This window comes from Colletotrichum navitas (assembly GCF_030913465.1).
Source record: "Colletotrichum navitas strain CBS 125086 chromosome Unknown LY79scaffold_25, whole genome shotgun sequence".
Taxonomy (NCBI): Eukaryota; Fungi; Ascomycota; class Sordariomycetes; order Glomerellales; family Glomerellaceae; genus Colletotrichum; species Colletotrichum navitas.
In genome coordinates, this window is record NW_026850571.1 from 69,178 (window position 1) to 91,635 (window position 22,458).

At 54.8% G+C, this 22,458-nt stretch overlaps 8 protein-coding genes across 8 annotated transcripts; 5 read left to right on the forward strand and 3 right to left on the reverse strand.

Moving 5' to 3' along the window:
* Positions 1 to 1,332: 1,332 nt before the first annotated feature.
* On the forward strand, positions 1,333 to 5,067 carry LY79DRAFT_514380 (linoleate diol synthase; the record flags this gene model as incomplete). Its single annotated transcript, XM_060554604.1, has 5 exons — positions 1,333 to 1,538; positions 1,594 to 4,219; positions 4,288 to 4,506; positions 4,582 to 4,858; positions 4,907 to 5,067. 5 exons carry the CDS (start codon positions 1,333 to 1,335, stop codon positions 5,065 to 5,067), a joined length of 3,489 nt encoding a protein of 1,162 aa, XP_060414717.1.
* A 1,041-nt stretch (positions 5,068 to 6,108) lies between these two features.
* On the reverse strand, positions 6,109 to 7,949 carry LY79DRAFT_589777 (cytochrome P450; the record flags this gene model as incomplete). Its single annotated transcript, XM_060561065.1, has 5 exons — positions 6,109 to 6,542; positions 6,606 to 7,208; positions 7,258 to 7,326; positions 7,383 to 7,485; positions 7,563 to 7,949. The coding sequence occupies 5 exons, from the start codon at positions 7,947 to 7,949 to the stop codon at positions 6,109 to 6,111; spliced, it is 1,596 nt and encodes a 531-aa protein (XP_060414718.1).
* Positions 7,950 to 10,393: 2,444 nt separating this feature from the next.
* On the forward strand, positions 10,394 to 11,104 carry LY79DRAFT_579261 (uncharacterized protein; the record flags this gene model as incomplete). Its single annotated transcript, XM_060560011.1, has 4 exons — positions 10,394 to 10,682; positions 10,765 to 10,867; positions 10,923 to 11,038; positions 11,094 to 11,104. 4 exons carry the CDS (start codon positions 10,394 to 10,396, stop codon positions 11,102 to 11,104), a joined length of 519 nt encoding a protein of 172 aa, XP_060414719.1.
* Positions 11,105 to 11,319: 215 nt separating this feature from the next.
* On the reverse strand, positions 11,320 to 13,801 carry LY79DRAFT_649329 (carboxylesterase; the record flags this gene model as incomplete). The annotated part of the gene is made up of 2 exons (XM_060562519.1): positions 13,538 to 13,801; positions 11,320 to 13,007 (listed from the first exon to the last, which is right to left on the reverse strand). The coding sequence occupies exons 1-2, from the start codon at positions 13,755 to 13,757 to the stop codon at positions 11,320 to 11,322; spliced, it is 1,908 nt and encodes a 635-aa protein (XP_060414720.1). The 5' UTR covers positions 13,758 to 13,801.
* A 1,525-nt stretch (positions 13,802 to 15,326) lies between these two features.
* LY79DRAFT_514163 (uncharacterized protein) lies at positions 15,327 to 15,740 on the forward strand (the record flags this gene model as incomplete). Its single annotated transcript, XM_060554568.1, has 1 exon — positions 15,327 to 15,740. The coding sequence occupies one exon, from the start codon at positions 15,327 to 15,329 to the stop codon at positions 15,738 to 15,740; it is 414 nt and encodes a 137-aa protein (XP_060414721.1).
* A 701-nt stretch (positions 15,741 to 16,441) lies between these two features.
* Positions 16,442 to 17,745, forward strand: LY79DRAFT_178597 (zinc-binding dehydrogenase). Its single transcript, XM_060551282.1, has 2 exons — positions 16,442 to 17,177; positions 17,263 to 17,745. The coding sequence occupies exons 1-2, from the start codon at positions 16,577 to 16,579 to the stop codon at positions 17,730 to 17,732; spliced, it is 1,071 nt and encodes a 356-aa protein (XP_060414722.1). The 5' UTR covers positions 16,442 to 16,576; the 3' UTR covers positions 17,733 to 17,745.
* A 907-nt stretch (positions 17,746 to 18,652) lies between these two features.
* On the forward strand, positions 18,653 to 20,584 carry LY79DRAFT_589781 (FAD binding domain-containing protein; the record flags this gene model as incomplete). The annotated part of the gene is made up of 1 exon (XM_060561066.1): positions 18,653 to 20,584. One exon carries the CDS (start codon positions 18,653 to 18,655, stop codon positions 20,582 to 20,584), a length of 1,932 nt encoding a protein of 643 aa, XP_060414723.1.
* Positions 20,585 to 20,939: 355 nt separating this feature from the next.
* LY79DRAFT_514424 (uncharacterized protein) lies at positions 20,940 to 22,393 on the reverse strand (the record flags this gene model as incomplete). The annotated part of the gene is made up of 4 exons (XM_060554607.1): positions 20,940 to 21,391; positions 21,444 to 21,511; positions 21,585 to 22,047; positions 22,144 to 22,393. 4 exons carry the CDS (start codon positions 22,391 to 22,393, stop codon positions 20,940 to 20,942), a joined length of 1,233 nt encoding a protein of 410 aa, XP_060414724.1.
* Positions 22,394 to 22,458: the final 65 nt, after the last annotated feature.

A 22,458-nucleotide genomic window follows, 5' to 3' on the forward strand; every position in this document is an offset into this window, starting at 1 on the left:
GTTCAGAATGGATATCAGACCGCTCGCAACATTCCACTGGTTTAGGTTTGTCGCCAAGATAAACCGAATCTCTCGTATTCACTCGGTAAGTCGGATGCTACATATACATTGCCACCGACCAGGTAGCGGACACTTGCGGTGAGTATTCACTTGTCCCGTTTCCGACATGTCTTTCGAGTCACTCTCAGCCGCAACGCCTTGAATCTACATTTTGAGTATAGCCAAGGACGATCAGCTAGGGTTGCCGTAATTGAACGATTGCAAAAAGACATTTGACCTCAGACACACATGCTTAGCCTCAGCTCATAAGTCTGCGGGGAAGACATACAATGTCTCACGCTGAAGTGCAGGATAGGTTCACGCACATGAAATGTCTTGGATACACCCCAGTGTAACATGCCAGTTCATGACAACTACAAGGATCCACTAGCTTAGTCGGACGACCCGAATACCAATCAAATACCTAGATATCCCTTCCTGCAGACAGACGGTGCGGCCCGTTCGGGAACGAGGTGATTTTCGCGCTACCTCGTTAGGTTGCATGAATCGACCAGTCAACCAGTTACCTAGTCTCCCTGGCTTCAGCTAGGAATTTCTTTTCCTCGCCTTCCGGTCATTGACTGACATGGCGAAGTTCAATTGGCCGAGGACATTTGATAATGATCGTAGCATCCTCTTGATCACTAACTGCCAGTTTGTGTGGCAGCAAGCATAACGGCTTCTTGATACAGTGTTACATAAGAACCTATGGAAGACAGCCTTGGCTACATATCTTAGTAGAGCAGCATGACCTCCGACATGATATGATGCCTTTTTCGTCCGCATCCCCCTACTGTGAGACACCGCCATCTGTGTGTCTCTGGCCAGCGCGGCAAGTGAACCATACTTGGCTGGAACATCAACACACCGGCATGTCTACCGGTATTGCCGTCGTGCTCCCAATCGCTTTGGGTAACAATTTTCGCCGCAGGGTTTACAAAGTTACACTCTTAACTTGTCACAAACACAATGGTGATGCATCGAAAAGCCTCCTATGCACAGGTAGGCTGATGCCACGATCGTCTGCGGCATTAAACGCCATCGGCATGCAGATCATGAAGTGAGGGGTTTCCCGAAAAAAAAAAAAAAAACAGGAAACGAGGGTACATGTCGTGGTTGTCCTTTGAGATGGTCTGGAAGAGCATCATCAGATGATTGACTGTCTCTTGTATAATAAGGTGGGCAACATATCAGGCAAGCTTGCAAGAGAATGAGAATGAGAGAGGCAGATTCATCCCAGTTCTACCCTCTACAGTTTTGACATACCCGAAGTTTGACCGCCTATGAAAAGTCATGTCTTTCGATCAGAAGTTCATGGCTGGGGAGACCTATGGAGATGAGAGGAAGAGCTCTGCCAGTTTCTTTTCTGACCCGACAAAGGTCGCTACAGATCTACTGAAAGACTATGCTGGCTTGCGTAGCCAGACATCTCCAGCAGAGCTCGCTGGCCTCATCAAGGAGCTGCTCCAAAAAGGCCAGCCTCTTGATGACAAGAAGGGGTAAGTGCACGATCGTGCCATATCTGTGCATCTATAATAAACTAACTTCAGCCAGAACAACGGAGATCTTGATCGGGATTTTGACATCCCTCCCTTCCACATCGAACACCAGGGTCCAGCTTACCAACAAGCTCATTGATACGCTCTGGGGCACCCTCCAGCATCCGCCACTGAGCTATGTCGGTGGTGATGTCAAGTACGAGGTCGTCAACCCCAAGGAGACAGCATCGAAGGATAAGCAGCAGACTGAGGACTCGATCGAGTTCAAGGCCCCTGATAGCGACGTGATTCTACGTGAGCAGGTGCCTCGCCCACCTGATGGACTCCACCACTACAGGATGCCGGATGGAAGCTACAACAACATTCTTGAGCCCAATCTGGGCAAAGCCGGCACTCCCTACGCCAAGACAGTCAGGACCAGCAAGAGACTCCATGGTGTAAAGCCGGACCCGGGTCTCCTATTTGATCTCTTGATGGCTCGTGAAGATGGCACCTTCAAGGAGAATCCTGCCGGAATATCGTCCATGCTCTTCTACCATGCGTCCATCATCATCCACGACATCTTCCGGACCAATCGGACGGACATGAACAAGTCCGACACGTCGTCATATCTCGATCTCGCCCCTCTTTACGGATCCTCGCTCAAGGATCAGTTGGAGATCCGTACTATGAAGGAGGGTATGCTCAAGCCCGATACTTTCCACGAAAGACGTCTTCTCGGACAGCCTGCCGGCGTCAACGCCATGCTGGTCCTCTACAACCGTTTCCACAACTACGTCTGCGATATTTTGCTCAAGATCAATGAAAACGGACGCTTCACTCTTCAGTGCCCTGCCGACGCCAGCCCCGAAGACAGGGCCAAGGCTGTGGCCAAGCAGGACCATGACCTTTTCAACACGGCACGTTTGATTGTTGGTGGCTTGTACATCAACATTTCCCTCCACGATTACTTGCGTGCCATCACAAACACGCACCACTCCAAGAGCGACTGGACCCTTGACCCTCGCGTCGAGATCGGTAAGCAGTTTGACGGCGAGGGCGTGCCCCGTGGCGTTGGCAACCAGGTCAGCGTCGAGTTCAACCTGCTTTACCGCTTCCACTCGTGCATCTCAAAGAAGGATGAACGCTGGATCGACAACTTCTTTGCCAAACTTTTCCCGGACCGTAAGCCGGAGGATCTGCAGAATGTTGGCATGGCCGAGCTCGGCCAGGCTTTGATGACATTCGAGCAAAGCATCCCTAAGGACCCCAGCGTCCGTACATTTGATAACCTGGAACGCCAGGCAGACGGCAAGTTCAAGGACGAAGATCTTGTGCGGGTTCTGAAGGAGGCCATGGACGATCCTGCTGGCTGCTTCGGAGCCCGCATGGTCCCCAAGGCTCTCAAGATCGTGGAGATCCTTGGCATCAACCAGGCCCGCAAGTGGCAGGTGGCCAGTTTGAATGAGTTTAGGGAGTTTTTTGGGCTCAAGAAGTACGACAAGTTCACCGAGATCAACTCGAACCCAGAAATTGCGACCCTTCTTGAGAAGCTGTATACGGATCCCGACATGGTTGAGCTGTACCCTGGCCTCATGATCGAGGACATCAAGCCCGCTAGAAACACGGGAAGCGGCATCTGTCCCACCTACTCTGTCGGTCGAGCCGTCCTGTCTGACGCAGTCACGCTTGTGCGGTCGGATAGGTTCAACACGCTCGACTACACCGTCTCAAACCTGACGGCATGGGGGTACAACGAGGTGCAGCAAGACTACAAGACCCTCGGGGGCTCGATGCTTTACAAGCTCATCCAGCGCGGTCTTCCAAACTGGTTCCCGTACAACTCGGTTGCCGTCATGCAGCCCATGTACACCAAGAAGGCGAACGAGTCCATTGCCAAGGAGCTGGGCACCCTTCACCTGTACACATCCAATGACCCGAAACCGCCCCCGAAGCCAGTCGTCGTGGCGACCAGCGTTGCCATTAAGCAAGTTCTCGGCAGCTCCAAGCAGTTTGTGGTGCCGTGGCTCCAGCCTCTCAACGACTTGTTCACGGGTACCAAGAAGGACATCAGCTGGTTCATGCTTGCGGGCGACGAGCCCAAGAACTACCAGCACCGAGTCAATCTCCTCAAGGCGCTGGGCAAGATCCCGAACCTGCACAATGCCGTCCACGAGTTCGTCGACCGTGTGGGTGCGAAGCTTATTGAGAAGGAGACGTTCAAGCTGAAGGAGGGTCTCTGCCAGATGGATCTGATCCGCGACGTCGCCATTCCGTTGAATGCCCAGCTCCTCGCAGACCTTTTCTACTTCGACATGCGCACCGATGAGAACCCCAATGGTACGCTCAGCGCCGCTGACCTCTACCGACACCTCCTCAACATTCGTGTCTGGGGCGTCAACAACAACGATCCCGCCCAGGCCTGGAACCGTCGGCGCCGGGCGACGGAGAGCGTCAATGCCATCATCGACTCAACCCGCGGGCTTGTCAACGAGGTCGTCGTTGGGCGAGGTTTGGGTTTTGGGATCGCGTCGACAATATCTGGTGTTGTCGGCCGCAAGTCCAACTACAAGAAGGATTCGCTGCGTTCCTGTGGCCACAAGCTTGTCGAGGAGCTGTTGGCCCAGGGTAACTCTGCCGAGCAGGTTGTGGACAATATGTGGCTTACTGCATTTGGAGGCATTGGTGCTCCTGTGACGGCTGTAAGTAATATATCCACAGATACCTCGTTCAGCCGCCTGCTTTGTGCTCCAAGCTAATCTTTGACCAGTTCTACGAAGTCTTGGAGTACTTCCTGCGTCGCGAGAACGCCTCTATTTGGGCAGAGGTCCAGACTCTCGCTCAAAAGAATGACGACGCCGGGCTCCACGCCTACGTCAAGGAGGCTCAGCGCCTCACAAGCTCGCAGCGCAACGTCCGGGTGGCCACGGTGGCGGCCGAGGTTGACGGCAAGCAGGTCCAACCTGGAAATGTTGTGGTGATGCTTCTGGTAAGCCCCCTATCCAGTCCCCTCTCCAGTCTTCAAGAGATTTGAACAAGGGCCACGTTCTGATTGTGATTTCAGGGCGAGGCTGGCCGCAACCCGAAGGAGGTAGCGAACCCCGATAAGTTTGATGCGAAACGCAAGACGGACCCCGTATCAGCTTTTAGCTATGGTCAGCACGAGTGCCTAGCCAAGGACATCGCGACAACGTTCATTGTTGGCCTTGTGAAACTCGTTGCCGATCTCAAGCAGCTGCGCCCTGCCCCGGGCCAAATGGGCCTGGTCAAGACAATCCGTGTTGGCAGCGAGAAGGCCTACCTCAACGACAGCTGGTCCTACCTCGGTTTCGATGCTAGCAGTAAGTACCTCCTCGGAACATGCGTTTCCAATGCTAAAACCCCGATAGCCTGGAAGGTTCACTTTGACGGGCACGGAAAGGGAAACTTTGAGGGTGATGTTCAGCCCAACAAGCCCATTGACCTAGGCCAATACTACTACCTGCTTCAGAAGCGCAAGGAAAAGCTCTTGAATGGTAACAGCAGCAATGGCACCAATGGTAGCTCGTGAAAACCGCGGCAGAATGAGGAAGGCCTTGGAGAGTTTGAATCGGCTGTCATATACTCTTTCCCCCGGTCACCACCCACTTCGTCGTTCATGGTGTATGTCAAAGATCTATTGGAAGAGGACCACGGATCTTCATCCTTTGCAATGGAATAGAAGGAGGTGAAAAAAGACAGCTTACTGGTAATCTTCATTGAGGTATGAATGCGGAAAACTCAGTTCCGCTTCGTCTTCAAATTGAGCCAGTGAAGATGCCATCATCACAATTTCGCAGATCAAACTCTGAATATATCAAAGTCAACCCAGACTTACCCTACATCAGGTGACACTCTCCATCGTTAGTACCAACGACCTAAGCTGCTCGTTTTCCGCGCCTGAGAAATTTGTCGTATGGCGTCTGAGGCCTAAGGATATGTCAAGTCGTAAACACAGATGCATTGAATACGCTTTGCATCAACATATGTTATGCGGGCAAGCAGGCTTGGACTCTGACACCCCGATCTTGAAATGCAAAGATCCGGGTAGGAGAATTTAGTGAAGCAGCGAGGTGCTGGACTGCCTTATAGTAAACTTTGTCGAAAACCGGGGGAGAATGTGGAAGCCAGAGCTCAGTGACGCATACCCGTTCGCGCAACTTGGCGGCAATATTACCCGTGGGCCATAGACGAGATGAACTCAAAGGACCGGTTGTCTTGGCAGACGCACCGCAGTCGGGCTGCTGATTCCAGGTGAAGGTTGAAAGGGCCAAAGCCAGTTCGATGTTCAAAGGCAAGGTCTTATATAAATCGAATGGCATAGACACAAAACTTAATCTTGGCCTTTGAAGTGACAATTCGAGACAAGGAAGGAAAGGTATACGAAATGTATTGAACGATGAACTATTCCAATTTGTTTGGTTCTTTGCTATGACTGCACGTGGTACGACTTGGATTACAGCAACCCAGCGAATTCATGGAATGCAAGCTGGATGATAGAAAAAGGTCACGGATGCCCAGTATGTTTGATGATACAATACTATCCAACCGTCGCGCACGGAGCTCCTAGACCCTATGCCTTGAGGCCCAGGTCACCAGTTCTCCGCCGAATCTCGATGCTGGCCTTGGGGTCAACCTCAAGCGCGAAGCCAAAGTTGATCGGCTTAGGCTGAACCTCCGCTGCCAATCGCCAGTCGTACTTGAGGAGAAGATGACAGAGGATGATCTTGACCTCGTTGGCGGCGAAGAAGCGGCCCGGGCAGGCATGTTGGCCGTGGCCGAATCCAAGGTGTTCAGGCGAGGTGCTGACAAAGTGGGCGGCCCCGTCGTTGCCAGCGCCGAGAGACTCACGCATGCGGAGGTAACGGTGTCCATCGAAGCGGCTGGGGTCCAAGTAGACGGAGGGATCGTGCATCCGCTGGCAGCTGACGGCAATACGGCTGCCCTCCGGAAGTTCCAAGCCGTTTGAAAGGGTCATGGTCTTGGTAACCTCGCGGTGCATGGAAACTGAAGTACCTTCTCGTCAGCATCATATGGCAGATAAAGTGGGAGGGGAGCAACACTGCTTACCAATACCAATGGGATGGAGTCGTTGGGTTTCTTTGCAGAAGGAGTCCAAGAGGCGCATCTTGTAGAGGCCCATACGAGACCAGCCATCGGTGCGAATAACGTCGGTAATCTCCTTGCGGAGCGGCTCAAAGTAATCGGGATACCGGGCGAGGTCCAGCATGACTTGTGTGATCAGGTCAGAGGTGCTGTGAAGAGCGGCGAAGGAAAGCCCAAGCTGCATCATGGCAGGATCAGAGCTGGCGTCGTCCGACGACTCCTCGCACCACTCGATGCAGTCGTTGTACTCGGGCTCTTCCTCGCCGTGGTCCAGTGCAGCCTTCTTCTCCCGGCGGCGCTCCTCGACAATGGGGTTGATGATTCCTCTGGCCTCCTTCACCTGGGCTTGGAGGTTGCGGCTGAAGGGGCTGATGTAGTGGACGGCGCTGCGGAGCGGTCTGGGGAAGATGCGAAGTAATTCAGAGGCCAGGAAGCTTGTTCTTGCGTACTCGGAAGTGATCTTCAACCAGGCCGGGTTGCGACAGAGCTTCTCACCACCAAAGACACGGGTGGAAACTCGGGCTACAACTTGGAGCATCTTCACTTTGATCGCAACAGTCTGCCAGCCTACGTCGCGTTAGTCAGGTTCGCTCGTGCCATCGTGTGAGTCACTTACCCTCCTCCTCGCCGAAAGCATCATTCAGGGAACGTGTTGTCTCGTCGGAAACGGGAGCTGTGAGTTTGGCTGGGGCCTCGTTAGCAGTCATGCTATGTGACTAGATGGAGATAATGCCCACATACAGAGGAATTGGGTCAGTCTTGTGCGGATGACGTGTTTGAGAACCTCTTTTTGCGGATTGGCTTCCTTCAGTGGCTCGAAACCAGGCAGATAAGCGTGGAAGTTCTGAGGTTCGCAACTTGTCAGCAATATGCTCATCTTGCAATTTGGGCACCGTGGGGAAAGCCTGCCTTGTCCAAAACCCGGCCGAGGCTGAGATCTTCATGGTTGCGGATCTCGTTGGCGAAGGGCACCGCAGGGAGGATCGTCATGTCTCCGACATCCGTGAGAAGCTGGAAAGGCTCATTGGGGCTTGCTTTCGTCCTCTCCTCCACAATGCGACGGGCGTGGAAAACGAAATCCCATTTGACCTTCAACCAGGTGAAATCCCACTTGTGCCGCGGGTTTAGGATGGGCAGATCAGTGTGAGGTGTCTGCTCCGACTGCTGGACGGAGAAGTAAAAGACGAACAACAAAAAGCCTGTGATGAAGTAAGGCACAGGCTTCTCCAGAGGGCTGGGGAAAGCCTGCAGCGACTCGAGGGCACCCCAAGACGACTGGTTGGAATAAGAATCGTTGGTGGTGGCCATGGTCGTTCAAGATACAATGGTCACACGGCAGGTTGGCGTGTTGTAGCTGGAAAATTGAAAATGCAACAAAGGCCGAAAGAATCAAGGGAGGGGGTCTTGAAAGAAAAGGGAAGTCAGCGAGCGCACAACGCGCCGTCGCGGGCAGACTGGACGGACACATCTTGGCCAGGCCCACGAAACATCCATCGGAGCAGAAAGTCGAGCCTGGGAGCTTGGGGCGCTGTGCTCACGCCTACTAACGTGGCGGCTGACGTGCGGCGTTTGGTTTCAAGGGACATGCAGCCGCACAGCCCGTCAGAGTCTGTAGTCGTTGACCCGGCGCATGGATCGCATTCTCGGACGATCTCAACGTGCATCTGAGGCCTTCAGCATCAGGAAACACGGGGTAGACAGGCAGTGTGGATTTGAGCCACAGGTGCCGGGGATGTGATGAGTAGGGGTTGATGCGGCCGGGCTGTGTTGCTTACTGGAACCATTGGGATAGGATACCGGTGCTTCGCCGCAGCAGGCCTGCAAGTAAGAAACAATCGATGGGGGCCGAGCTCCATATGACACGAACGGGCCCAGACCAGGTTTGGAATGGTGTCGCAGCGAGTCAGAGAAGGACTCCGGAGTGGCTTCCGGAGCTTGCGGTGACATCCCGTTGCGGAGGACTGTTGAGCTTCGGTGCCGGGATGGGGTCGATCTTCGGGATTTATGGGTCAGTGATATTTGCATCTGCCGCCCCAGCGCTCAGGTGCGGTCGAATCATCGCCCGCAGCCTACATTTTGTTTCCTCTTTCTTCTCTCCCGATTCCATAGCTGAATTCCTCAGGTTGATCATCTCACAGCCTAAACTGAGTTCGTTGCAAATTGTTTGTGTTTAAGTTGGTTTCGTTCACCCCTGAGCCATGTATTTCATCGTGAGTATCAAAATGCCCGCCCAGCCGTTCATCCGTCAAATGTGGTCCTTGACGAAAGAGCCGCTCGATTTCATTACGAGTGCTTCTCTTTGACTCGCAATGCGTACAGCTTACATGTATGCACTGTGACTAGTCGTGTTGCCATCAGATTACCATACCAATAATGTATACCGGCGGTGCCAAGATGGGTGGGTTCTGTAGTAGGATTGATTAGGGAAATTTTGTGATTTCACTATGAGACAGTTCATTGTTTTACAAACCGAGTAAAAGTACAGATACAATACCTCAATTCGAGTCCGGTTGCCTTTCCTCCAAATGGGGTTTATAGCGTAGTTCATAGGGCAGTAAGAATGGTCCGAAATGGGCGAATGGGTGTTTTCGTACTTCAATAGAGGGCAAGCAAATGAACGTGGCACAGGCACCTGGTGCCATTTTCCTAATTAGCCTATAATATGCCAACAAGCTTGATGGATTCGTAGCAATTGAAAATAAAATCCAGTTATTCATCACATCAACTGGCTATCATAGTCACCGTAAGGTCATCGACCGTCATTCAACAGTTGAATAATCGCATGAGTTCTGATGTCATGCCCATCTCAGGCAAATCCATTCTTTAGTAATGACTTGAGGTGGATTACTTATGAGCCGTTCTACTTGTAGAGGCTTAGACAGCACGAACCTATCCTCTTCAAGTAGATCGAGCGGCAGAGAGCACCGAGAGCCTGTGTTGAGTCCAGCAAAGACTCAGGCCAAATCCTGGTCGACAGGAGTTCCCTGGTTTATTTACCTTCAGCCTCGGCGAATGGATTCCCCCCAGAAAGGAACAAGGATTCGGTGTTTCCACTTAAGTTCGCAATCGGCCGCATGTCTCGGCTTTTGTTCGCGAGGCGATCCTGGCTATCCATGTTTAGGGAAGCATTCTTCCGAATCGACACCGGGCATCTAGCGACTTTATGAGACTGCGTTGTCAATTTACAAAAGAGATGTGCTTGACATCTATATTGTATCTACGTACGCTGAGTTTGTGTTAGTTTTGCAACATAACATTTCGGACGAACAGGAAACGCCGCCCTGAACTGGAGCTGCTTGCCGTTTGATGCCAGTTCCTACGGCAGCTATCACTTCAACTGTATTGAGAGCATTACCAACCTCCAAAATGTAAGGCGGTTGGGTTTGCTGATGCGACTTTGGGGGCTGAGGCCGGGCCATATGACGGCCTGACTCAATTCCGTTAACGTTTGTGTAGACATGACGACGTGGGTAATATTTACTTTCTACTGTGACTCGTACATGGTAATCCCCATCAGCCAGACCATGAACTCAAATCGGTTAGCCATCATTCCGGACGAGAGGAATGAATTGGGGGGGGAAAAACTGGCTCTTCAAAGGGTTTAATAATCTGTGGCCAATCCTGTTTCCAGACAATCTGCTGAAGAGAGACAGCTTGTTATATCCTTTCTTTCTTTTCGGAGTACATATGCTTCAGCACAAGTCGCCATATATACGCTCGTCATGCAGCTAATAGCTTTCATTTCCATGACCATGGCCTCACTAGTACTCCAGCTGGCCATGGCTCTTCCTGCACCTAAAGCCTTGATCAAAGTTGCACCAGACGTACAATCAGGCCACCCGGAGGCGTACGCCGTCTTCATGCGGGCACCAAGGATTATTCTTGGTGATGTCGCCCGGAAGCGCCAAGCTGTACCTGGGGACGGCAACCCCGACCCGAACCGAGCCCCGATAACGCCCGATAACATCTTCGTTCTGCAGTGTCCCGACGCCGGGTTCTTAGGAGATTGTATATCCTTCGGCGCACCACCCGGACGATGCGGTAAGAACTGCATTCTGGGGTCCCACGGAACGGCTCTGAAACGCGCCGGGAAATTCACGATACTGATAAGTAGTTGTAATAGTGGGCTATTCTAGCTTCAACACCACCCAGGCTTTTCTGGACAAATACGATAACCAAACGTCCTCTCTAAGCACAAATACAGGTGGCCAATGCCAGTTTTACAAGTGAGTCTTGTGAAACGATGTATCAGAGCGCACTGAGCTAATGACTTCCAAATAGATTTACTGGCTGCGGCGAAAAGGGGGATGATCGTGGTGTCGCTCTCAGTTACAAGTACAACCTTGGTGTTGCCGATGTCGGTTATGGCGGTGATTACGATAATCAAATCAGCTCTTGTAAGTCTTTCCATTCTAACACCGCCTTTAGTGGACGCGTCTAATTCTGTCATAGGGAAATGCTGAACTCATGGTCGGACTCGGTTTTTATAGAGCCAGGCGAGAATATTTGAGCAACAGTCAGACATCAAGGTCTTTGCGTGCACCCAAAGACCACGAACGGTGACTGTATGAAAGCCACGCATATGTTTTTTGAGAACTGATTATTTCTATTACATCTTGTTATATTCTCGTTGCCACCGTACTAAAACGGCTAGCAAGTTCTAATAATACCGAAAGACTCATCTTACGCGTCTCCTCTTAAACGTCGTGGCCTCGCTCGTGCTGTTGATGCCGGCTGCCAAAGTCGCATCCAGCTCTGTAACGACGCCGTCTTCAACCGGTTTGCCCAAATTATCCGAGAATGGTCTCACGACATCACAACGCAGTGCCTGGGCAGTACTCATCCTCTCCATACGGGTGTTATTGGTTTGCACGAACAGTCTCTCACGGCCGTTTGGACCTGTAAAGATGTCCCACTCAGGAGCGCCCTCCTCGCGATCGGTATTGGGGTCCAGGTTGCGGATGAAAGAAACCCAGTACTTGCGGAACTGCGAGATGATTGGCTTGTTACTGTCCAAGTACGAAGCGGGAGGCTCGCCGTTGGTACGATTAGGGCCCCAGAAGGCGTACGTGTTCACCACGTGGTAAGCTCCGACACCCTCGGCCTCGGACTTGGGGTCCAGGACATCGTATTTATAGTTGTAAGTGGGCACCTTGTCGCGGGCGAGGTAGTTCTGGATATTGCGGATGACACAGTGGGTGCCGACGTCGCCAATGGCGTTAGCGGCCTGGCGCCATTTGACTCCGGAGTCGGGAAAAACTGGTTGAGGCACGTCGATGTATAGCTCGTCGAGTATGGCAAGAGACCCATTTGATAGGGAGGGATCTACGCCAAGGAAGTACTTGTTTGCCTCGGCGGTAGAGTTGGTAGACTGCGGGGCAGAGTACAAGGTGCCCTCTTGAGCGCAAGAACCCCATATGGTGGGAACCTTGGTGTATTTTCCCTGCTCGAAGAGGTTGACCATGCTGTCGGTGAAAAGCTCCCCGTCAATGCCGGGGTTGAACCAGCAGGTGGAAGAGCGGATGGCGGACTGGTCGAGAGCACGCAGGCAAGACAGCGAGTCGGTCGAATCGAAGCAGCCCTTCTCCTTGGTGAGGCACTCGTACTGGCTTTGACCCTGGTCCATCGTTCGCATCGTCGCCCAGCCACCAGACTCAGCGATGCCGCCGGCGAAGAGCTGCTTCCCACCGACGTCGGCCGTCATCAACAAACCAATAGCAGAGCCGCCAGCGCTGATGCCGTCAAGGACAACCTGCTCAGGGTTACCGCCAAACTTTGCAATGTTGGTCTGGACCCATTCGAGAGCCTTGATCATGTCTCTGACACCAGCGTTAAGGCTGCCACCGGCGCGAACCTCCTTACTCTGCAAGAACCCGTACATGCCAACGCGGTAGTTGACCTGCACAACAACAACGTTGCCGTCCGAGGCAATCTCGCTGGCGTCATAGTTTGCGTTCGAGTTGGAGACGAACCCTCCACCTTGGAGAAAAAAGAGGACAGGAAGCTTGGAGTCGGCCTGTGCCTTGGAAGGGGCCGTGACGCTCAGATAAAGGCAGTCTTCGTCGACGGTGAAGCGGGAGTGTTTGCCCGTCACGGTGTAGTCGCTGGGCTGCTGGGGAGGGCAGATGGGACCGTGAACGGTGGCGTTGACCAAGCCGGACTGCACAGGGTCGGCCGGTGCGGCAAACCGGAGAGCTCCGACAGGCGGAGCGGCGAACTGGATGCCCTTCCAAGTCGTCACTCCCAGCTGAGCATCGGTCTCGGCTCCCTGGAACTGGGCGTATCCAAGATCCACGAGCGTGTCGATGGCCTGCACACCGGGAGCGAGAATGTTCGTCGCGGCGAGCACAAAAGCAAGACGTGCCCCTGCCGCATTTTGGGCGAAGAGACTGAATGAATTGTAGAACGAAAAAAAGGCGCTCGAGGAACGACGGAACCGGTCTACAAACAGATTCGCGAAGCGAATGGAAACGTCGTAGAGCCAAGTCTGTTCCAGAATCCCTCCTAGTTCCCCTTTCCGTCGCGGACGATTCTTTCTCACTCATTATATACTCCATTGCTTTTAGACTTTTCAAGATAACTAATGCCCCGGCCCCTTTTTCCAGTCCGGAGATTTCCGTCGGCGACAAATCTCCTGTTCAATGTCACCAAGTCAGGTTATCCTGTTTAATGTCACTAAGTCAGGTCTGCTTGTATACTTGAAACAGTGCGGACAGCGGTGTACTCCTTGGGGGAAAACAGAACGCCGGTCCCTTTAATCGGGTGTCACCCCGTTCCACATCACCCCAGCCAAGCGAAAGCTTAATAGATGAGACGAACGTCCATTGCCGCGTGTAGGGGCAGTTTGGTATACTCGTTTCCCCGAAGCCAAGCCTCGATTAACGGTCTTGACATACTGGTCATGAATAGACTGTTGCCAAGCACGGGACAGTCGAATCCAAGACGTGGATCATAGATGGAGAATTGAAACCTTGAGCGCGAAACCATTGCATGCGGCTCTCTGCTTGGCTGGCTGAATTGCACTTGGATGACTAGCTCAAGGTTTCGTGTGCGCACCAAAGCGACTCGGACATATTGGGGCCGAAAAGGCAGGCTAAAGTCGTTCAGGGGTAGCATGGGATGCCGGTATGAACGTGCTGAATTACTAGGATATGGGTAGCTTGCTTATAATATTGACGGTCTAACACATTTGCACATCTCAAGGGTGAAATATCAGGTAGGCAACGATCGTCATGATAAGCTTAAACCCACTCTGTGCCAACCGTCCCTGTACTGGTCATCATTAGATCCGTAGGCGTATCCGCATTCACTGAGACAATGACACTGGCCCTGAGTCAGTTGTTGGATAGAAGCTGGCGAAGTGCTAGATCCTGTACGGACAAATGCCACAACACCGCCCTCTTTGGCGGCCATAATAGCTGCTTGAGGAACCGAGCTTGATCTTGAAGTTTAGCCAGAACGGGCTGTTTCCAGCCGTACTTGGAGGAGCCGAGTTCCAACAAAAGCTCGATTTATGTGCGTGTGAAGCCGGACAGCTCGGTGCTTTGCGTACCAATATAGAACTAAAGGAACACACCCTCTTGCGCTGTATTTTTGTCCATAGACCTTCACCATTTGTGGATGAAAACTGTCCTTCGTGCCAGTAGATATAACGCGAACGTGAATGCTTCGCATAGATTCACAGCACATTAGTGTGTATGTCCTACTGTTACATGCCGAACACCCGCCTCCAGTTCTAACACTGTTGTCACGTCATATCGAATTCCTCTCTGTGAACTCTATGTTTGCATCAAGGCGAAATCACGAGAATGTGCATGAAAGGTTCCCTGATGATTGAACCAATAGAAGCTTGTTTGCAGGATGAGTCTTGGGCAATCGTCGTACAAATCTTCCAACCCCTGGAAGTAGAGTATCGTGTTTGTACCAAGTACCAAACCCTCGATTTGTACAAACTATGCCTTAGTCTCCATTGTCAATTTGCGGCCGACCCGGGCATTAAGTCTGACCTCTAACTGCAAGCGTCTATCGCAAATGGCCCTTCGCCAACAAGTAGACGCCAAGTTATCCATCATGTCATTGATATTATTTCTCATGCAAGGAGACTCATTAATAACCTGCAATTGAAAGGGCAGAGGCGTACAGCATAGATGCTACTAACCATCCACCAAAAGTGATACAACCATGCAATGACGGTGGAAGTGGATATCCAGTATTGGCCACATTTGTTTACTGGAATCATGAGCCCAGGCCAAACTGCTGGCTTCAAAGAAAGGCGAGATTGTTTCCCGACCTCTAATCTATTCAGACAATCCACAACGGGCAACGAAAGTCCGAGAGCGCCTCTTTGATATGGCAAAACCGAGGGTGTTTGCTGACATTGATAGTGGTCCACATCGCTTGCTTAGTTGTCAAAAGATGTTTGGTGTGTATGCCGGTCGACTGGCAAAGCATTGCCTTGATACCAAGCTGGATGTACCATAGGTCATCCAACGTTTGCCCTACTGCAAGTGGGAGCTCGGGCATGCTGTTCTCTTTATTCTGGAGAGTAAACGCTTCGTATCAGGGGCCGGCTATCCGCCAGTCTGACATATAAATTTGAAAGACGTTTCTGCTGCTTTGCGTAAATCTCGAATTCGATTCATGCTGCTCCTTTAACAACGCGAGTCAACCAACTGGACTTTTACAATGCTCGGCTATCAGCTCTTGACTCTCGCCCTAACTGCGGCTGCTGCGGCGACACCCGGCCCCTCCAACCCAAGCGCATCCCTCGGAGGCGCGGGCATGGAGGGTATCATCCCCCACGAAGACCATGAAGCCGCGATTGCCAGCGCGGGGACCGACAGGATGCGAGCACTCGCGGAGGAGCGAATCTGCGATCTCACTCTGTGCTCTGGCGTCAACCTCTCCGGCGAATGCTCCCGGTGGTGCTACTACCGAAACCGACCTCAGATTGTTCCGATCAAGCAGAGACTTGGCACACTCTCTGCCCATTACGAGACAGCTATAGAGTGCTGGTTCTACTCGTACGTACGGGCCCTGCTGTTCTTGACATTGTGTCTAACTTGCACTTTGCACCTTGCACAGCGCTCCGACGTGTGACACGACCTTCCTCATGCATGGGCCCGTCCAGAAGATGACTCGCCCCGGGGGGAATCTTCAAGATCATGTGAAGGGCCAGGCCGGCTGTCTTATGTGTGTGGCGTCGCCCGATGCGTGACAGAACCACATCTGCCGACTCGCCCCGATCCTCCGGAGAGTAGGAAGCAATACGACAGCAGATGCGACGGGCATATTTCCAACCAGGCACTTGCAGCAAGCTACTGGCATCGCTATACACTGGGGACTTATCGGGTGGACTTTTGATTTTGTTGCATGGCAATGGGAATCAGTAACAACAGGCCAGCAAGTATCTGATTGTTCAGAATCTAATAAACCACCTCCCGGCAAATGGCAATGGACCAAGTGCGCTAGTTCAGAGGGCAGTTCAAGCCCTGCTTAATCGCAACAATGGAGCCGAGTGACGCGTACGAGTGTTCCATGATCGAGAATCCAGGCACTGTCCCTAGCACCGTCAACACTTTCCATATCATGAACAGCCGGGCCGTGGTAGTGCGGAAAGGCTGAGGTGCACACCAGTGGATGTTATTATCTTCCACACACGCCATGGAGCGCGAAGACGCCGAGGCCGGCAATAAACCGAACTCAATGCCCGCGCCGCGATTGCACCCCGCCTGGTCCACCTCTTTGCGGGGACCGGCCGAACCTGGCTTCCAATGCTTGCGTCATTACTGAGGAACTCGGATCCAATCGAGGGGGTGTCGTTTTCGAACGGGAGGGGTTGAGCTGGGAGGGCTTGTTCCTTGCAGTAACATTCACGACACGTTCGGCAGACCCCTGATTTCCACACCAAGAGCACGAACAGCTTCACATACACCATGGGCAACAACGAAATGCAGCGCTGGCAGACGCGCCAGGACGGGCTCGACAAGCTCTTCCTCGCCTCGGCGCCCATCCCGCAACCCGGGCCTGGCGAGGTGCTCGTCAAGATCAAGGCCGTCTCGCTCAACTACCGCGACACGGAGGTGGCCATGGGCCTGTACAACCACCACAAGACCATCAACCCGGGAGAGGCGGAGCCGCTGGTGCCGGCATCGGACATGTGCGGTTCGGTCGAGGCCGTGGGCGACGGCGTCGACAGGTGGAAGACGGGCGACCGCGTCGTCTCCATCTTCAACCAGTCGCACATCAGGGGCCAGATCAAGGCGGCGGACATGAAGTCCGGACTCGGTTTCCCGCTGGAGGGCGTGCTGCAGCCCTACCGCGTGTTCCCTGCCGAGGGGCTGGTCAAGGCGCCGAAGCACTTGAGCGACGAGCAGGCGGCGTGTCTCCCGATCGCGGCGGTGACGGCCTGGATGTCGATCAACCAGTTCCGGCCGCTGGGTCAGCCCGGCGGCAAGGGAGAGGTCGTCGTCTGCCAGGGCACCGGCGGCGTCGCGATTTCGGGGCTGCAGATTGCAAAGGCGGCCGGCGCGACGGGTGGGTGAAGATGCATTGCTGGACAATGCGCGCGCGCGCAAAGACTGAAAAGAAGACTGGCTAACTAACCCACCCGTCTTGGCAGTCATCATCACCTCATCGTCGGACAAGAAGCTGGAGAAGGCGAAGGCGCTGGGCGCAGACCACACGGTCAATTACCGCACCAACCCCAACTGGGACGAAAAGGTCAACGAGGTCACCCAGGGCGAGGGCGCCGACATAATCCTAGAGACGGGCGGCGCCAAGACGCTGCGCCAATCCTTCGAGGCCATCGGATTCGGTGGCACGATTGCGTGCATCGGGTACCTGTCGGGCAAGGTGGACGCGGAAGGGGACCGGACCAACGTGAACCTGCTGGCGCTGCGCAAGACGGTGACGCTCAAGGGCATCATCAACGGTCCGCGGGAGAGGTTCGAGGAGATGGTTGAGTTCTACGAGGACAAGGGCATCGAGCCGGTTGTCGACCGCGTGTTCGACTTCAAAGAGGCCGACAAGGCGTACCAATACCTATACAGCGGCGGCCACTTTGGCAAAGTCGTCGTTCGGATTCCATGACGCCGCCGATTGGCCGCGGCTTGCTTTACGGATGGATAGACAGATAGGAATCGAGACTAACGGGGACGAGCCAATGAACAGAACAGATATGATTCCTCCATGACAATGGGTTTCGGTATCGATGAGAACATGCAAGGTGAACGCTCAGGTCGATGAGCCGAGGCACATGTTCGACTGATGCGCGCCCGCTCGGGGTCCTCGGACAATCAATGTTACCTTGTCCAATGACGGAGCAAATCAAGATGGAGAAGACGGAAACCCTAAACTTGACCCGAGTCACCGAGTCCCCTGCAGCTTGCCCGGTCCGTTAGCTGCCATGTGCCAAGTGCGCCGTTTGTGAACTGTCTTCCGGATGCGTTTCTCTGCTGTAGCCATGGCTTTACATGTCAGCTTCGCTTCCGTAATATAAGTCTGACGCCAGTGTTAGCTTGTGGTTTATCCAACTCACATCGAGGGCCGGACTACGTCTATGTTGATCTAGTACTCCTACATAAATGGGACAGACAACCGGTTCTCAAGCTTATCTATTCCATGCTACGGAACATATAGCGTCGCAGATAGTCCTGCGGCACACCTTTCCCCCCCCTGCGCCCCAACCCCTCTTCCACCCGGGGCCCCGTGAACACGAGGTCTCCAAGAGAGGGAGGGAAACTAATTATCGCTTCCCCGCCCTTGAACGTGGCCTTGCCGCTATTGTGCAATAAGCAGACGTCCTCCCCCTTCGGCTGTGGCAGCTCAATCCAATCTCCGAGGCTGGAAGAATCTGGCAATTCGTCCGGCCAGCCGTAGAGAAAAGAAAGATAGCAAACATTATATCACGCGGCATCCTTGTCCACCCCGCCTTGGGCCCGGTCAGCCAGATAGATACAAAGTAGGGCCAGACAGCGCCATCAAGACGCCGTGGAGAGCTACATACGACCATGCCGCCACATAAGCATTACCACCTGCACGACCTTGTCCCTCTGCCCCAGACGCCCCTCCAGACCCTTGCCGCGATCGCTGGTGTCGGCGCCTCGGCCTGGATACTGAAGCTCATCATACGACACATCCTCCTCCGCAGTCCCGCCAAGCGCTCCCGCGGCTCCCCCTCGTCGTCCGGGCCGACGTTCGCAGCCATGAACGCCGAAAGGAAGAAGGAGCTCCTCGAGCGGCCCGTCATCATCGTCGGCGGCGGGCTGGCCGGCCTGGTGGCGGCGTTCGAGCTCTCGGAGCGCGGCGTGCCGACCATCATCATCGACCAGGAGAACGAGAAGAACCTCGGCGGGCAGGCGTTCTGGTCGCTGGGCGGAATATTCTGCGTGGACTCGAAGGAGCAGAGGAGGATGGGCATCAAGGACTCCAGGGAGCTCGCGATGCGCGACTGGTTCGGCTCGGCGCAGTTCGACCGCGAGAGGGAGGACACATGGCCGCGCCGCTGGGCCGAGGCGTTTGTGAACTTCGCCACCGACGAGATGGAGGACTACGTCAAGGCCAGGGGAATGGGGTTCCTGTTCAACGTCGGGTGGGCCGAACGCGGCGCCGGCATGGCCGAGGGCCACGGCAACTCGGTGCCGCGGTTCCACGTCACCTGGGGCACTGGGCCCGAGGTCGTGAGGGTGTTCGCGGAACCCGTGACGCGCGCCGCCGAGAACGGCGTCGTCCAGTTCCGCTTCCGCCACCGCGTCGACGAGATCATCACCGACGAGGCGGGCCGCGCCGTCGGCGTCCGCGGCAAGGTCCTCGCGCCCGACGACTCGCCCCGCGGCGTCAAGTCCAACCGCGACGTCGTCGGCGACTTTGAGATCTTCGGGTCGGCCGTTGCCGTCACCTCCGGCGGCATCGGCGGCAACGTCGAAGCCGTCAAGGCCGCGTGGCCCGTCGACCGCCTGGGCCCCAAAGTCCCCGAGAACTTCGTCGTCGGCGTTCCCGCCCACGTCGACGGCCGCATGATTGGCATCTCCGAGGCCGCCGGCGCCAACGTCATCAACCGCGACCGCATGTGGCACTACACCGAGGGTCTGCAGAACTGGGACCCCATCTGGCCGAACCACGGCATCCGCGTGCTCCCCGCGCCCAGCTCGTTGTGGCTCGACGCGACGGGCAAGCGGCTGCCCCCCTTCTTCTTCCCTGGCACCGACACGCTGGGCACGCTGAAGCACATCTGCAGCACGGGGTACGACTACACGTGGTTCATCCTAGACCAGAGCATCATCGCCCGCGAGTTCGCGCTCTCCGGGTCCGAGCAGAACCCCGACGTGACGGGGAAGAGCGTGTGGCAGCTCCTCACGCGCGTCTTCGGCAAGAAGGGCACGGTGCCGGTGCAGAACTTCCAAAAGTACGGCAAGGACTTTGTCGTGCGGGACAACCTCGCGGACCTGGTGCAGGGCATGAACGAGCTGCAGCGCGAGCGCGGCGGGCCGGTGCTGGAGCTGGAGGACATCCGGGAGACGATCGAGCTGCGTGACGGGCAGTTCGACAACGCCTACTCCAAGGACGCGCAGGCGATGCTCATCAACAACGGGCGGACATATTGGGCCGACGCCAGGAGCCGCATCGCGCCGCCGCACAAGCTGTTGGACACGAAGCACGGCCCGCTGATCGCCGTGCGGATGAACCTGCTGACGAGGAAGACGCTCGGCGGCATCGAGACGAACCTGGAGAGCAACGTCATGAAGGCCAACGGGGAGAAGTTTCCAGGCCTGTACGCGGCGGGAGAGGCGGCCGGCTTCGGCGGTGGCGGCGTCCACGGCTACAACAGCTTGGAGGGGACGTTCCTGGGAGGCTGCATCTTCTCCGGAAGGGCGGCAGGCCGCGGCATCGCGGATGAACTGCTGGGGCCTGCGGAAGCCAAGGGCCCAAAGTCGTTCCTGTAGTGTCCGCCTGAAGCAGGTATGGTAGATTAAATGTTATTCAAGCGACGGCTCCTATTACCTTGTCATTCTGTCATTTATCGTTACGAACCGACTGCAGCGATAGTCGATATCATATCATCCAAGTGGCCGGGATCCGGGCCGACTGATCATCAACAGACCACGAGAACGTGGCCGGATAGGCGCGCCCAAGTCGAGTCGTAGGCATGCACAGAGACTCGACCACCGGCGCCTGCAAGGGGAATAATGTCGAATCTAACGGTTGAGCACACCCGTCGGATGGCAGAAACCTTGAAAAGAATGTGGGTGACTCTGGACGGAATTAATGGTATTACTATCACACACGCTTATCGAGGCCTCATGACCTTGAATTACCGAGGACGGCCGACGTCCTCTCCCTTTCCAGCTTGACTTCGGTCGTGACCCGGATATGCCCTTCTTGGGCCCAGTCTCCCTTAACCATGTCGTCCGACTTGCGCACCTCAACAGTCCTCCCTGATACCGGCGATCGAACATGCCCCGCGTACCCGCGCTCCTCGTCGCCCGTCACTTCGCTTTCCGTCTCGAAGGTCTGCTTCCTCGAGTGCTCGGTGAGCTCCACCTCGTCATCGCCGCGGCGTCTCTGGGTACTCTTAGAGCCGGTCACCTTGGAAGCGGTGCTGGTGGCTTGCGATACCGTCTTGCGCACGAAGCTCTTTAGCCATGGCGGCGTGTAGTAGGAGATCATGGGGCGGAAGTGAGGGAGGCAGGCCGCGATGATGTAGGTTCCCGTCTCGATGATGCTCCAGCCGACGAGACCGACGGACGCCCCTGCTTCAGTCAGCACGATAGGACCAAGTCTCAGCCGTTCCATGGAACTCACATGTGCGATCCGCAAACGCAGACGTCTGGAAGAAGATGTAGGCGCGGATTATGGATGCGACGACACCGCTGTGAAGCTGTTAGTCACGGCACCGTCCCCCCCCTTGTTCACTCACGTTGACTAGATGGGGGGATCACGTACAAACTGCCAACCATGAAGATTCCGACCAGCGCGAGTCTCTTGTGCATCGGCAGCTTCAGGGCCCAGATGGTCTGAAGCGGCAGCGCCATGATGATGAAGTCCAACAAGAAGCCAGGGATGGCCTGGCCGTGGAAGAAGGCCTGCACGTCGATACACTTGCCACCTGGGATCGTCCGGTCCCACCAGTAGGCGATGGGCTGGCACTGGAAGCACGCCGTGACGACGAAGGACACGCTCGTAGCGGCGAGGGCCGCGAGGATGACGTAGGCGGTGGCGCGCATACCGCCCTTCCAGTTGAAGACACGCAGGAACAGGCACACGATGCTCATCTTCGGCAGCGCCACGGACGTAAAGTAGACGAGCTCGAAGGCGAGCAGGGACTTTGCCCACCCTGCCAGCAGTTCGGGGTGGAATTCCTCGACGTACTCGACGTGTCGTCCGACGCCACCGACCTTTACCATGACTGCGAAGACGCGCGTTAGAGAAAAACAGGCCATAGAGGTAAGGGAAGGAAAAGAGAAGCGGAAAGAGACGGAGAGATGGACGGGAAAAACCATACCTATGCCCACGGCGCACATGCCGAGGTCGACAACGTATGCCGCCGCCAAGAAGTAATCGTCGATTCCATAGCCGCCCGCGGTGAACCGTTTCGCGAATAGCCGCAGGGCGAGGAACACAGTCGTGAGGATGGCGAAGGCGATGGATATCGAGATGAGTTCGTTCCCAGAGTCCTCTGCCAGATACTCGGGCGTCAAGGTGCGGGCTGCTCCGCCTTCGCCTTCTGCAGCTATCATGAGCCCGGTGGGCATTGTTGCGTAGGAGTCGTCGATATTGCGCTAAGCCGATCTACGGCCAAAAAAAACAATAACAACGC

Coding starts and splice junctions, on each gene's coding strand:
- LY79DRAFT_178597 (XM_060551282.1), top strand. CDS start 16,577: ATGGGCAACAACGAAATGCAGCGCTGGCAGACGCGCCAGGACGGGCTC. Junction 17,178..17,262: donor AAAGGCGGCCGGCGCGACGG/GTGGGTGAAGAT, acceptor CCGTCTTGGCAG/TCATCATCACCTCATCGTCG.